The 15680-nt window shown below is 44.6% G+C and overlaps 1 protein-coding gene across 5 annotated transcripts; it reads left to right on the top strand.

Annotated features, from left to right (window-relative positions):
• The first annotated feature begins 283 nt into the window (after nucleotides 1–283).
• Nucleotides 284–14921, top strand: LOC141095717 (uncharacterized). 5 transcript variants are annotated; one of them, XR_012233456.1, is made up of 4 exons: nucleotides 284–1539; nucleotides 1715–1739; nucleotides 2936–3004; nucleotides 14094–14921. XR_012233456.1 is itself a non-coding variant. In XM_073581969.1 (4 exons), the coding sequence occupies exons 1-4, from the start codon at nucleotides 508–510 to the stop codon at nucleotides 14182–14184; spliced, it is 996 nt and encodes a 331-aa protein (XP_073438070.1). In that variant the 5' UTR covers nucleotides 284–507; the 3' UTR covers nucleotides 14185–14921. The 5 variants fall into 5 exon arrangements, 2 of the variants coding, with proteins under 2 accessions (XP_073438070.1, XP_073438071.1); XM_073581969.1 differs by having other exon boundaries at nucleotides 284–1318; XM_073581970.1 differs by lacking the exon at nucleotides 14094–14921 and adding an exon at nucleotides 3248–3379 and having other exon boundaries at nucleotides 284–1318.
• The last annotated feature ends 759 nt before the right edge of the window (nucleotides 14922–15680 follow it).

The following is a 15680-nucleotide window of genomic DNA, read 5'->3' as shown; positions in this document are numbered from 1 at the left end:
CAGGTATGAAAACAATGGCTGATAGTATAGAGATGAACAATAAGAGTGCCCTAGAGCTTATGCAGGAATCCCAGACAAATAAGACAAGAAATACCACATCATGACATCAAGGTCCACCCTATTAGAAAGCAATGCCTTTAAGATGAGGCATACATAAAAGATAAAAAAGTGGCCACTTATCATTTGTGGAATCACCCCAACGCGTTTCCCCGCACCAGCGGTTCATCAGGAGGCAAAACAGATGGAAAGAGTGTCCATCCTGTCAGATATCAAGATGAGATGACCATCTCATTAGTCTTTTACCATGGAGAGACATGACAAAGGGATTGAAGCTGCAAGATTTTTACTAAACTCCTCAGAACTGTCAACAGACTCCATACAATTTTGTCTAGACCTTCTCAGTCTTGTATTGCATGAGAACTACTTTTTGTACGAGGATACCTATTATATACAGAAGTGCGGGACTGCGATGGGCGCGAACATAGCGCCGCGTATGCTAATGCCTACATGAACTATTTTGAGATCAATCATGTGTTCTGTAATGATCTTTTTCTACAATATGCTACAGAATATCACCATTATATCGATGATATCTTCTTTATTTGGACAGGAACGACATCATCATTAAAGGATTTCTACCTACACCTTAATTCCATCCGTCCAGAATTGCAGTTCACGCTACATTTCAATATGGAATCGGTCCCTTTTCTAGATAGAAAAGTTATACAAGATAATGAGGGGAATCTTTCCACAGATTTATATTGTAAACCAACGGATACCAACAGTCTTCTACACTACTCGAGTTGTCACCCAAAGGCCACCAAGAATAGTCTTCCACGCTCACAATTTAATAGAGTGGCACGTATTGTCTCTGATCATGATATTCGCAATGAGAAACTTGATATTATGACAAAAAAATTTAAGGACAGATGTTACCCATCTAAACTACTTGAGGTTGAAAAACAACGGGTATTAACCCCTTCATCTCCTCTACCGAGGACATGCGCAAAAGAAAGGATTCCATTTGTACATACTTTCCATCCACTGATGCCCAAAGTTTACTCTATTATCAAAAAACACTGGCCCCTCCTCTTTAAGGCTTACCCTGACGTCGGCTCCTTTGAAGCTCCAGTTTTAATTTGCACTAAACGTCCTACTAATATTCGCGATAAAGTGGTTAGGGCTGACATAGGCAGTAAACTTCCTACCACTACGCAGAGGTTACTTGCCTCTCGCCGTTGCGGTACATTCCCCTGTCTAAGTTGCGCAGCCTGTTCGAATGTGATTAGATCGGACAATATTACCCATCCAAGGACAGGTAAATCCTTCCCTATACGTGGCTACTATACATGTGATTCAAACTTTGTGGTCTACCTGGTAAAATGCCCATGTGGCCTCCTCTATGTAGGGGAAATAACCCAACATGTCAAGGACCGTATTGCCAGCCACAAATCAACAATTAGGTGTCAAAAAAACTGGTTACCTTTACCTGAACATTTCACTAAATATCGACATTCAGTGGCACAATTAAAATTTCAGGTAATCGAACATGTACCACGCCCAAGGAGAGGGGGCGACCATGTTAAATTATTAAGAGAGAAACTTATTGGATACATAAGTTAGACACTCTGGCCCCTAGGGGGCTTAATAGAGAAATAGACTGGCTCCTATAACTGCTAATAACTTTTTCTCTGTTTTTTCTGTTATTTTACAGACTCGCTAATATACTATTACCCTAGGTGAGTTTTGCTCCGCCCACTGGACTCTTACTTATTTTGGATTTTTATTTTCTATTTTTTACTTTTATTTTTATTTTTATTTTTATTTTCCATAACCCTATATATACAATGCACGCATAGGTTATTATTTGCGCAAGGTCAGCAACGTTGTTTTTGGTTTCAATTTTTTCTTTTATTTTTATCTTTATTTTCATTCCATTTTTATTTTTTATTTTTTATTTTTTCTTCTTTTATTCTTTATTTTTCTTGTTTTACCATCTATTTTGTTTCATATTATTTTCTGTTTTTGCCCCTTATAAATTTCATTTTCTTTTTTTCTTTTCATGGTTCATTATTTTCCATGTGCCTGCTTATATATTAGCTATTTTGAATCTACTATTTTTCTGCAATTTTGTGATGCTGTCTTCATGTTATATAATTATACTATTGCTTCCATGCAATATACACACACTATTCGGCGCTATTAGATAAACTACAGGGACGCCAACCTGCTGATCACCCTGACAACCATCACAGACATGTGCAGTGTCTATACTAAGACAGCGCGACGTCACTTCCGGTTCAGGGGTTTCACTACCGGCCGGATGCGGCCACCCGGGCTCCTATATAAATACAGCCACATACCGAGGGGTATAGCATGACGCCATTGCAGCCAGGCGCGGGAGCGCCGCTTTACAGCACTACAGCTACAGGTAACCGACATAGGCCCCCTCCTCTCTAGTGACATCCTACATTCACATAAGAGCGCTGCTACATAGCGATCTACCAGATGACATTGTGCATATCATGCACAACACACATAGAGTGTGACGTCCTGCATTCTTATAAGAGCGTTGTTACATAAGGGTCATTCTGTGCACATCCTGCACAACGCACATAATACACTTCAGTGCGATGCGAGCACTGATTTAGCTATACTTTATGTGTATATTTATTTCCTATTAACTACACTATTTTAACACTCTGTGGGCACGCACTCTTATTGCCCTATTTGATGGCATTACCACATGCTTAATCTCTTCTATTATTATGACCAGTAGGTTAGCTTAAGGCTTCTCATTACAAGGATGGTATTTTTTCCCTACAATGCTGATGCACTGAATACCACACACAGACAACCATATTAGAAAACCAGAATAACTACGATTACAACTTTATCTATTTTACTAACCATGATGTTGACAAATTCCTTTCAGCCGTTTTTCTTGGGCTATTTTCTTGGGAGTTCTCTTCCTATTCATTCAAAGATCTGAAACCGGATCCAGGTAATCCTTTTCTTTCCCCTTATTCTACTTATTATGGTACTAGTTCACTGGGCCGTCTCTTGTTCCGTACATCCATGTTCTCCATGAAAGCAGTATAAATTGTATGTATATATATGTGTTTTTATCACTGTATTATATTTGGATAATGTGTTGTTTATATGGTGTTGTATATTCTCTCTTTTGTTTTTTCTGCATTTGTTTTTTTCTCTGCATGTATTTTGATGTATCTTTCTTTATTTGCAGCGATAAACTGATAAAGGCTCGGGCTGAGCCGAAACGTCGTTATATGTATATCGCTTCCATCTAGTGCTCTATATTCTTTTTTGGCTCCCACATGTTTTGTATATAATAAAATGAACACTTGTTGGCATTATATTCCTCTGAGTGTGCGGTGAATTTATATTATTATTGGTAATAGGACCTATTGGTCCATTACACCTGCACCTCATTACTAAGACTTGAGTGCACGCTATTTTTCTATATTACGTTGTTACCATGGAGAGACATGGGTGTGTAGTCTGTTACCATGGATAGATATAGGTGTGTAGTCTGTTACCATGGAGAGACATGGGGGGTGTAGTCTGTTACCATGGAGAGACATGTGTGAGTAGTCTGTTACCATGAAGAGACATGGGTGTGTAGTCTGTTACCATGGAGAGACATGGGTGTGTAGTCTGTTACCATGGAGAGACATGGGTAAGTAGTCTGTTACCATGGAGAGACATGGGTGTGTAGTCTATTACCATGGAGAGATATGGGTGTGTAGTCTGTTACCATGGAGAGACATGGGTGTGTAATCTGTTACCATGTAGAGACATGGGTGTGTAGTCTGTTACTATGGAGAGACATGAGTGTGTAATCTGTTACCATGGAGAGACATGGGTGTGTAGTCTGTTACCATGGAGAGACATGGGTGAGTAGTCTGTTACCATGGAGAGTCATGGGTGTGTAGTCTGTTACCATGGAGAGACATGGGTGTGTTTTCCGTTACCATGGAGAGACATGGGTAAGTAGTCTGTTACCATGGAGAGACATGGGTGTGTAGTCTGTTACCGTGGAGAGACATGGGTGTGTAGTCTGTTACCGTGGAGATACATGGGTGTGTAGTCTGTTACCATGGAGAGACATGGGTGTGTAGTCTGTTACCGTGGAGATACATGGGTGTGTAGTCTGTTACCATGGAGAGACATGGGTGTGTAGTCTGTTACCATGGAGAGACATGGGTGTGTTTTCCGTTACCATGGAGAGACATGGGCAAGTAGTCTGTTACCATGGAGAGACATGGGTGTGTAGTCTGTTACCATGGAGAGATATGGGTGTGTAGTCTGTTACCATGGAGAGGCATGGGTGTGTAGTCTGTTACTATGGAGAGTCATTAGTGTGTAGTATGTTACCATGGAGAGTCATGGGTTGGATGTGACCAGCTTTTGTGTGTAGATCACATTTCATTTGTTGGTAGTGTCCCTTTAAGTGAGAGATTCAGTATTGCAGTGAAATAGCGGATGACTCCTTCATACAAGGATTTTGGCTTTTTAGTTTTATTTTTTAATTTACAACCTACTTGATGTTAGAAAGCACTAAGAGGGATAAAGAGGGCTCTTCGTAACGCCCGGCCACCATGCTTATTTCCTTTGGCAGCATAAACAGTTCTGTGGCAAAGGAAGGAAATGAAGCCAAGGACATGTGGTGGGTGCAAGAAGCGTGAACTTTCTTAGGACGTCTCTTAATGCGATAGCGATGAGTGACGAGTGCTGTACACAGACACAGAGAGCAAATAAACACTATAGACAAAGTATGCGGGGGCCAGGAACCCATCTACAAGGAAAGCCTTCATGATACGCCCTGATAGCTGCTGACCGTTCACCTTCTGCCACTGCCGGAGCCAACAACAGCTGATGCCAAGTGTAGGACGCCAAATGATCTGATAGACATAGGTTTGTGAGCTGCCAAAGGCAAGTTTATAGACTTAAAGAGTAGTTTTATTTTTTATTTTATAAATCAATGTTAGAGGTGAAAATAAGAAACTTTGTAATATAGCTTATCAGAGAAATCCGTTTCTCTACCCCCCCCTGAGACTGATCTTTCATTCTCAAAATTCTCAATTCAAGGGTAAAATCTGACTCAAGTGAATACAGACATCACCATTATTGAGAGAGGAGTTGACAGTAGGTACTGTGATAAAACACTCCGGGGTCGCCTTTGCTGGGGTCAAAGGTCACGTGCGTTCAGCATGAAACTCAGGCGCAGAGCTGGGATTCGGGTATAACTGACACTGGGTCAGGTATATTAAAGGTGAAAGCAATGCATAAAAGAAATAAAACATAAAACAAATCCTTGCCTGTCCGGCACTAACTAAACAAAGTACAACCTAACTACCAACTGGCGGGCTTCTCCCGTCCAGCCAAACCACAGTTGCAGTGGGCATTGCTTTCACTCACGTGTGTCTCTCACACAGACAGGCTCTCTGTGTTCCCAGGCTGAGACACTCACACAACCATCTGGCATCCTTTTATATCCACCTCCCATTATTCATTAGCAAGCAGGTGCGATACTGACCAGACTAGGCCACATAGGAAAGGAATCTGGGCGAGATATACCTGCCCTCATCCACTATTCCCACATGATTCTCACATATCCCCCCCCTCTGCTCAGACCACTCCGGTCGAGCAATGACACCCGCCAAACAGTGCACTCGGGACAGGGCATCTGCATTTCCCATCTGTACCCCTGGGCGGTGCTCCACCGTAAAAGTGTAGGCCTGCAGGGCAAGGAACCACCGGGTCACCCGGCTATTCCGTTCCTTGTTCAAGTGCATCCACTTGAGAGGGGCATGGTCAGTGATCAGCCTGAACTTTCTGCCCACCAGGTAATATTTGAGGGCCTCTAGAGCCCACTTAATGGCGAGGCACTCTTTTTCTACGACTGCATACCTTTGCTCGTGTTTATTCAGCTTAGATAGTCCAGATAGAGGACTGGGTGTTCCACTCCGTCCCTCACTTGTGAGAGTACGGCCCTGATACCGGTATCAGAGGCATCCGTTTGTACCACAAAATCGCTGCGGAAGTCCGGAGTCATCAGTACGGGCTGAGAGCAAAGTGCCCGTTTTAGGCTATGGAAGGCTTCTTCAGCCGCTAAACTCCATTTAATCATGACGGAGTCTTTCCCTTTTGTAAGATCCGTCAGGGGGGTAGCGATGGCTGCAAAATTGGGTATGAACCGGCGATAATAGCCGGCGATCCCCAGAAAGGCTTGCACCTGCTTCTTGTTGACAGGTTGCGGCCAGTCCTGAACCGCCTGAATCTTATCGAGCTGGGGTTTAGCAACACCCCTCCCAATTACATACCCCAAATACCGGGCTTCTTCAAGCCCAATATGACATTTCTTGGGGTTCGCGGTTAGACCTGCCTCCCACAGGTCGTCAATCATAGCTTGTACTTTCTGGAGATGAGTCTCCCAGTCCAAGCTGTAAATGACAATGTCATCCAAATAGGCTGAAGCGTACTGCCTATGTGGCCTCAGGACTCGATCCATCAGTCTCTGGAAGGTCGCCGGTGCTCCGTGCAGTCCAAACGGCATATACACATACTGAAATAGACCTTCTGGGGTAGCAAATGCCGTCTTTTCTCTGGCAGCCTCTGCCAGAGGGATCTGCCAATACCCCTTTGTTAGGTCTAGGGTCGTAACATACCGGGCTTTTCCTAACCGATCTATTAACTCGTCGACCCGGGGCATAGGGTAGGCATCAAATTTTGAGACCGCATTCAGTTTCCTGAAGTCATTGCAGAACCGGATGGTGCCGTCCGGTTTAGGAATTAGCACAATCGGGCTGGACCAAGCACTGTGCGATTCCTCAATGACACCTAACTCTAACATTGCCTTCACTTCTCGGGAAACGGCTTCACGGTGCGCTTCCGGGATTCGGTAGGGCTTTACGTGAACTGTGACACCAGGTTCCGTTACAATGTCATGTTTCATTAGCGTAGTCTGCCCTGGTTTTTCTGAGAAAAACTTTTGGTTGTGAAGTAGAAACTGCCTGACCTCAGTCTTTTGCCGCTCCGAGAGAGTCTCTGCAACCAGTACCTCCGGTACGGTATGCGAGCAGACGGGACGGGCCAGCTCCGCAGACAAGGCAGACCGATCTTTCCAGGGTTTTATCAGATTTACATGATAAATCTGTTCAGGTTTCCGTTTACCTGCCTGGTATACTTTGTAGTTTACTTCACCAACTCTTTCCTTAATCTCAAAGGGGCCCTGCTACTTTGCCAGGAACTTACTGTCCACCGTGGGGACCAGGATCAACACCCTATCTCGGGGTGCAAACATACGGATCTTGGCGCCCCTATCATAGATTCTTTTTTGGGCTCCTTGAGCCTGCATCATGTGTTCTTTGACTATAGGCATAACAGCCGCAATACGGTCCTGCATTTGTGTGACGTGATCTATCACCGTTTTAAACGGTGTGACCTGACCCTCCCAGGTTTCTTTTGCAACGTCTAACAGTCCGCGAGGACGTCGGGCGTACAATAACTCGAAAGGCGAGAATCCCGTGGAAGACTGGGGTACTTCCCTGATGGCAAAAAGCAAATACGGAAGTAAATAGTCCCAGTTCTTCCCATCCTTGTCTATCACCTTTCTCAGCATCTGCTTCAGAGTTTTATTGAACCGTTCGACCAACCCGTCTGTTTGAGGGTGATACATGGATGTGCGTAACGGTTCGATTTGTAACAATCGGCAGAGCTCCTTCATCACCCTGGACATAAAGGGGGTCCCCTGGTCGGTGAGTATCTGTTTTGGTATACCGACCCGACTAAACACATGCACCAGTTCCTTGGCAATCGTCTTGGTGGCCGTGTTACGCAAAGGGATGGCCTCCGGGTAACGAGTGGCATAATCCAAGATGACCAGGATATGTTGGTGTCCACGTGCAGACCGTGGAAGGGGCCCAACTAAATCCATCCCAATCCTCTCAAACGGGACTTCAATAATAGGTAGGGGTACCAAAGGGCTACAGAACCGGGGCTTAGGTGCAGAGGCTTGGCAGTCAGGACAAGACTCACAATATACACGAATATCGTGATGAATGCCTGGCCAAACAAAACAGTGTAATATCCTTTCGGTGGTTTTCTGGACTCCCAGGTGACCTCCCATCACATGTCCGTGGGCCAGGTCCAGCACCTGCCGCCGGTAGGGTTTTGGCACGACTAATAGTTGCACCGTATCTTCCCCCTTTTTCTCTATCTGATAGAGTAAATCATTCTCCAGAACCATGTAAGGATATGCCAGCCTAGAGCCAGGTTCTACGGGTACCCCATTTATCACTTTTACATTTGTCCTAGCCTGAGAAAGGGTGTTCCCTTATTTGCTCGCTTTGGAAGTCATCTTTCTGAACTTCTAAATCCGGCAAACGGGGAGGTGGACGGCTGTCGGCCTCCTCCTCTTCCCCGGTCTCCTCCGTATCACCCGCCATGACTGAAAACGGGAACTGCAGGTCATTTCCCGCAGACTCTTCCCCCGAGTCTTCCGGGAAAACCTCTTCCCGGGGTTCGGGACCCACACGCGCCCTGGGAGAAGAATCATGTACACTATTACCCGAGGGCATCAACTGATTCTCCCACAATTGCCAGAAGTGGGGAAAATCCCGGCCCAGGATAACATCATGCAACAACGCCGGGACGAGTCCCACTTTATGTTGCACAGACCCATAGGAAGTAGTAATGCATATGACCGTGGTGAGGTACGGACAGGTGTCTCCATGCACACACGTTACAGAAAATTTGTCTGATGGTCCAGTCGGGGCTGACACCAGACTGGCCTTCACCAGAGTCACCACACTTCCCGAGTCTAACAATGCCACCACATTTTTGCCATCAACAGTTAAATCACACAAGTGTTTTTCCACATCCTTTTGACCGGCATTCACACTCACTACCCGTGCAACCATAGACATGCGGTTTTTAGAGTCTGTGACATCGCACTGCATGGGTTCAGTAGTGAGCGGACAGTTCGCAGCAATATGTCCCATCTCTTGGCAGCGGAAACACCTAACGGGCCCCTTGCTTAGACCATAGTTCGTTACTCTCGGCCTCGCAGTGCGGGCAGTCCCGTTTTCCTCCCCCACTGTCTTAGGGATTTTTCCATCTCCCCTACTCCCTGGAACAGTCTTACCGGTTCCACGTGGAGATGATGAAGAACGAGGTGGGGTAGCGTCGTCTCGGAGTCCTTCCGCCACGGAGTAACGTTCAACCAAATCCACCAGTTGATCTGCCGTCGTAGGATTTCCATGGCTTACCCACTTCCTCAGGGCTGGCGGTAGAGCTCTCAGGTACTTGTCCATGACGACTCTCTGGATTATCTCTGGCGCTGTCAGCACCTCGGGTTGTAGCCACTTCTTCGTCACGTGGATCAGGTCGAACATCTGTGACCGCGGTGGTTTATCCGGCTGATAAGTCCATTGATGCACTCTCTGTGCACGGACAGCGGTCGTCACTCCCAGCCGGGCCAAGATCTCGGCTTTCAGTTTGTCAAAGTCCTGCGCAGCTTCAGGCTCTAAGTCATAATAAGCCTTTTGGGCCTCACCGGAAAGAAACAGGGCAATCAGGCCGGCCCATCGTGCCTTCGGCCATTTTTCTCGCACCGCCGTCCGTTCAAACGTGGTCAGGTATGCCTCGACGTCATCTTCGGACGTCATCTTCTGCCAGTACCGACTCACGTGAATCACTCTCGACTCGGCTTCCAGGTTAACCTCATGTAGGCTTGCCAGGCACTGCGCCACCTGCTGGAGAAGCGAACGATCGGTAACTGTCATGTCCACCAACTCCTTCAGCTGGGCCATCATCACCCGATTAGCTTCTTGCTGGATGGCGGTGGACTGTACCAGCGCTTTCACCACGTCCTCCATGCTCATGCTTGCAACGTGATGCCCGCGTTCTCCCCCACAATGTGATAAAACACTCCGGGGTCGCCTTTGCTGGGGTCAAAGGTCACGTGCGTTCAGCATGAAACTCAGGCGCAGAGCTGGGATTCGGGTATAACTGACACTGGGTCAGGTTTATTAAAGGTGAAAGCAATGCATAAAAGAAATAAAACATAAAACAAATCCTTGCCTGTCCGGCACTAACTAAACAAAGTACAACCTAACTACCAACTGGCGGGCTTCTCCCGTCCAGCCAAACCACAGTTGCAGTGGGGACTGCTTTCACTCACGTGTGTCTCTCACACAGACAGGCTCTCTGTGTTCCCAGGCTGAGACACTCACACAACCACCTGGCATCCTTTTATATCCACCTCCCATTATTCATTAGCAAGCAGGTGCGATACTGACCAGACTAGGCCACATAGGAAAGGAATCTGGGCGAGATATACCTGCCCTCATCCACTATTCCCACATGATTCTCACAGTACTCATAAAGTTCTATGGATTTCTGTGTGTCCTCCCTCAACCTCCCTCCTCCATAGAATTTTAAAAGCAACAACTGTCATCTCAAATTTCATTAAAAGGAAAATCTGTCTTCACAAAATACAGGTTTTACCCATTTTACCCTTGAAGTCAGAGTGAAAGATCAGTCCAGGAGGAGAAAGAAACAGATTTCACTGATAAGATAAATTAAGAAGTTGCTTATTTTCACTATTATGAAATAAAAATTAAAATGACGGTTACCATTTAATGAATAAGAGCATCCAATGACCACAGACAGATGCAAAAGGGGCCCCTTACCCAGTGTCTTGTTTCCCCAGAGGAGAAATACAGCAGCAAGGAGAAACTACACAGGACATGTTACTGGCCAGTGTAGAGGCAAACTTACATTGGTAGGATTTCTGGCTGGGCGCCCTCCCCCAAGGACCTGTGTGAGGCTGAATCTTCTGAAGATGCAGGATGTGCACTTTCATCTTTGTATCAAGCTGCAGCCTGTCTACAGAGACCGGGAGCAGCGGCGAGCGCTAGATTAGGGGTCGGTGAATATAGCTGATTTCATTGTTTCAATCTACAACAAGACGATGGGTTTAAAATATTTAAACATTGAAAAGCTCTTTAAATAAATACACACTCAGACCACCTATACTAATACAGACCCCGAACTATGTTCCCTAAATAAATACCAACCTTAGATCAGACGCCAGACCAGACCCCACCCATGTAGCTATGACCGTCTAGATTAGACTCCGTTATCATCCAAATAGAGAGCAAAGCCTGGCTTCATCAATGCAAATCCCGAGCCAGACACCTTAAATAAATGCAGGCATCCAAGCCAGGCTCGTAAATTCCTAATTCAAACCAAGCCCCTAAAATAATTTAAACCCCAGACCAGACCTCTAAATTATTTCAGACCTTCAGACCAGACTCTAATACAGGTCTCAGAAAGCTCCCTTCAATAAGGACAGACCCAGACCACCAAAATAAATAGAAATCCAAAGCAGACCTCCGAAACCAATGTAGACCCCAGATCAGACTTTGCATATTTATTGTAGTCTACAGTGCCGGAATGAATGGTGATAACCTGTGGGTAGCTGGAAGTCCGACTGCTGTGACCCCCAAAATTCCTGAGAACTGTGAACTATCAGCATGCGCGCCACCATTTTATTCTTTGTCTACGGGATGGACGAAAACAGCCGAGTGCAGCGCTTTGGATAACTTTTAGTGATGGGAAAAACTAGAGATGAGACAATAAGTTCTAGAGGAATTGAATTCTATATGAAGTTGACAAAAGTCCAAAAATGCAGATTTTTAGTAATTGGCTTTCACGCGTATTCAGAAAAAAGGGTCCTTGCTGGCCATCATTTTTCGGGACCGAAAGGATCATCCAAAAGAAAAAAAAATATGTCTCACCTTACCGCTCACCTCACTCCTCACCGTCACCCATCTGGTCCACATCCGTTCTGTTGTGGGAGGGTTCTGCACATGCGTGTTCAAGTTCATAATCTTTCCTGTGCATGAGCAGAACCCTCCCACAACAGAAGATGGGACGTGGACCAGAAAGGTGACGGTGAGGTGAGCGGTAAGGTGAGTAACAGGATTTTCTTTTTTTTTCTCTTCTCTGCAGAGACCCCAGAGCATAAGGGACATTAAGTCCGCGTGCGAAAAAAATGTGTGAAAATGTGAAATCGAATTTTTCCTCATCTGCTCATCTCTACCAATACCCATTTAACCACGACATGGGCAACAGAGGAGGTTTGGCTGCTCTTTTGGGTTGGAAGGTCCCCTTTTGGTAGAGTTGTCTCTCATCAGTGATGCTCTCATAGAAAGACTAATAACAAGATGCCGTTCCTCAGTACGATATCTGTAGAAACTGTGAAATTCATTTTGGGATGAACTGTCAGTGCCAATTTATTTTTATAGGAAGGAAGATTTCGAGGTCCTGTGTGCGCTGCACTCTCGCCCTTTTTGATTTAGGCAAGATACAATATTGTAGAGCAATTGTGGTTATTGATTGAAATCCCTTTTTGTTCCAAAAAACGAGCGTTAACCTTATGAAGGCCATTGTTTATAGTGGAGTAAATAGCTTCCAGCGTGTCAACCAGGGAGCACATCAGTGTAATATAAGGGGTCAGAAGGGCCTATCGAAACCTTGACTTCTTGTCTAAACTCCTACAAGTTCTCTTAGGTACAAAGTTTTGTTAATATTTGCCCAAATGTATCTTAAAGGCAACAGAGATGAGTTATGAGGCATGAAGCGCACGCACAAAGAGAAGAACTTTGCTTGTGCACGGTACCCGCATAACCGCAAATGCAAAAAATGCCTCTTTTTATGCAAATAGACTGACCAATTTTTTGCCCCAAGGCGGCGTTCGCAGGCGGCGGCTGTGCGATGCAGCAGTCCTGTGCCACTGAGATCTTTTCACTTCGTAAGCATTTTTTAATTTTTTTTAGCACAAAAAAATTAACTGTATCTCAAAAATGTCTCAAAATTTGGGCACAAATTGTGGAGACACATAAAATCACTCTAGGGGAGGACTAAAGTACATTTTTGCATATCATTTATTTATTATTTCACTGTGTTTGCATTTTTCTATTTTGTATTTTTTATTATTAAATTTTGTATCATTTTGGAATATTTTGTTTGTGCTTTTTTTTTCTTCTTTCTTTTTACCATTTTTGATAAGTTTCTTGATTATTATGTTAATGACTAGAGTCCGGTGCTCTGCCCCTTTCCATTTTACTTTCCTCTATCACTGAAATGATGGAGCCATTGAGTCCTTTTAACTTTATTATTGTAAATTACTGTGGGTAATCTTCACAATCCATCTACCGTTCAGCAATGTATATATTATTCTTCTTCTTCAGTCATTCGATTTCTGTAAATGTCACGGCTGGAAATAATAATTTCAGATAAGTAAACTAGTTCCATGTATATAGATGCAAATCAACACCGGGAAATAGTGCTTAGTGCTACATGTGACATTTACTTCTAAGTCTAAAAGAACAATTTATTGGGTTGTACACATTTTGAAAAATATATTTGCTTTCATACCTGTTTATTCGTTGTGTCTGGGATCGAAACTCAGCTCTGTTCACTTCCATGGGATTGAGCTGCAATAGCAAACATTGCCCATGGACAGGAATGGTCTCTCCAAGAAAACAGATGCGTTTTATTAATTCTGGTGAAAATTGTACTCATGAAAAATTTGCCAAAATTTTGAGATATGAGGTTGCAGGAAAACCTGTCTTGTAGAAATGTAGAATGAGGGTTAAGTACCTTCTGCTCTATTGCATTTTTGTCTTGCAGCCAGGTGACTGGGAAAGGATTCAATGAAAAGTGTGGAGCTTAATATTATTTGTATCCTTGTTGCAGATTCAGCAGTGGGGGGAGGCTCCTGCTGCAGACAGTTGTCTTAGATTTCAAATTTAGGATTGCTAGAAGGATGAGGGGAGGACAAGGCTGATCTCTTACGACACAATAGAAGAATTCTTAACATTTTTTTGTTTTGATTAGATTTCGATCAATAAGGAAAAATATGTTTTTTAATTAATTGTTAGGGATTTTGTGTATTTTCTATGTTTTGAGCTCCATTGATGAATCCAAGACCAAAATGTGAATCAGTATATATAAAAAAGAGTTGCATAAATTGAAATTCTCTATTCTTTATTGAATAGAATTTGTACAAGACAAGAGGGAATCATCTTACAAGAGAGTAAAGATAATGAAATTCCAAGCTTCATCTATAAAAAGGTCCTTCTGCCATGATGCTTGTGATACATTACATCAAGGCTCACCAGCTGAGGTGGATCCTCTAATCCCCAGGTCTGGGTGGGCAACACGGACCCTGGGCGTTGATGTTAGCAAGCTACAAGGCACATGGGCAGCGAGAACTTGGCCTACCCGGGAATCGCAGGAGTAGCATGATGGATGAAGTGGAGACAGAATGAATGGAAGAAAGTAAAGGAGAGTATGCAAAGAAGGTGGAGCACACGAAACATAGATGACTAGAGACTCAATCCCAAGATACATGTGTGTGGATAAATGGGCCTTACATAGGTCTAGGAGGATGATGTCATTGATCTATGCCAGGAATCCTGCAAATCCCAACATGGAGCACGACAGAGGGCAGCGGAGACCGGTGAAGGGAGCGAAGCTTGGGCTACCAGTTAGAGGTGTGTAAGAAGATTCCTTCAAATAAAGGCTAGAATTGCACAAATTGAAGATATGGTAAAATGGCGGTGCAAGTTACCCACAACTTTTTTCTATAAAGTGACTATCGGTAAAGCTTCTGACTCCAGCTAATACCCAAGTACCACAGGCTTTATAAGGTTCCTCCCAACATGCATCTTTCCTGAGCAAAAATGTCTATTTTGGCGATTTTGTTGTGTGTTTGTTCTTGCATTGTACGACACTGAGTTATGGACTGTAGGGATAGTTTGGTTTTCAGCCTCCCTATTACAAGGCAAATAAAATGAGGCAAATATGATACGAGGAACATAAAATACCGTAGTTTTAAATTAATCTATTAACTGTTACTTTTTAGTTCCAGGTTTTCTATCATCACATTATGACTAGTGTTGAGCATTCCGATACCGCAAGTATCGGGTATCGGCCGATACTTGCTGTATCGGAATTCCGATACCGACTTCCGATATTTTTTCAATATCGGAATTCGGCATCGGAATCGGAATTCAAAGTTGATTGACAGACTGACGTCATCATGATGCGCGGTGTGTGCGCATCATGATGCGCCGTCATTTCGGGCCTTCCGGGGGTCTCTGCCGGCCTGCCGGGGGGCTGTGCCGGCCTGCCGGGGGGCTGTGTGGACTGCCCGGGGTCTGTACCGGCCTGCCGGGGGGCTGTGCCGGCCTGCCGGTGGTCTGTGCACCCTGTGGGGGTCTGTACCGGCCTGCCGGGGGGCTGTGCCGGCCTGCCGGTGGTCTGTGCACCCTGTGGGGGTCTGTACCGGCCTGCCGGGGGGCTGTGCCGGCCTGCCGGGGGGCTGTGCTGATGTCCGGGGGTCTGTGCAAGCATCGTCCGATGGGACTACAAGTCCCATCGGGCGATGCCTGCTACCATGACAGTGATTGACACATTAGCCAATGATGGGACAGTAGTAGTCCCATCATCCGGCTAATGTGTTAAATGTTAAAAAAAAAAAAAAAATACTACATACATACTACATGCATGCTACATACATACTACATACTACATACATACTACATATATACTACATATATACTACATGCTACATACATACT

The sequence above is a fragment of the Dendrobates tinctorius genome, unplaced genomic scaffold, assembly GCF_039654945.1.
Source record: "Dendrobates tinctorius isolate UK_male_01 unplaced genomic scaffold, ASM3965494v1 ptg000070l, whole genome shotgun sequence".
Classification (NCBI taxonomy): domain Eukaryota; kingdom Metazoa; phylum Chordata; class Amphibia; order Anura; family Dendrobatidae; genus Dendrobates; species Dendrobates tinctorius.
Note: the sequence above shows the minus strand (reverse complement) of the source record. Positions and strands in the feature narration are given on the sequence as shown.

What these genes read in the sequence shown, in the direction of transcription:
- LOC141095717 (XM_073581969.1), top strand. Translation starts at nt 508, where the DNA reads ATGAACTATTTTGAGATCAATCATGTGTTCTGTAATGATCTTTTTCTA. An exon ending in TATTACCCATCCAAGGACAG is followed by an intron (nt 1,319 to 1,714) that starts GTAAATCCTTCC and finishes GTTATTTTACAG; the next exon opens with ACTCGCTAATATACTATTAC. An exon ending in CTAATATACTATTACCCTAG is followed by an intron (nt 1,740 to 2,935) that starts GTGAGTTTTGCT and finishes AATTCCTTTCAG; the next exon opens with CCGTTTTTCTTGGGCTATTT.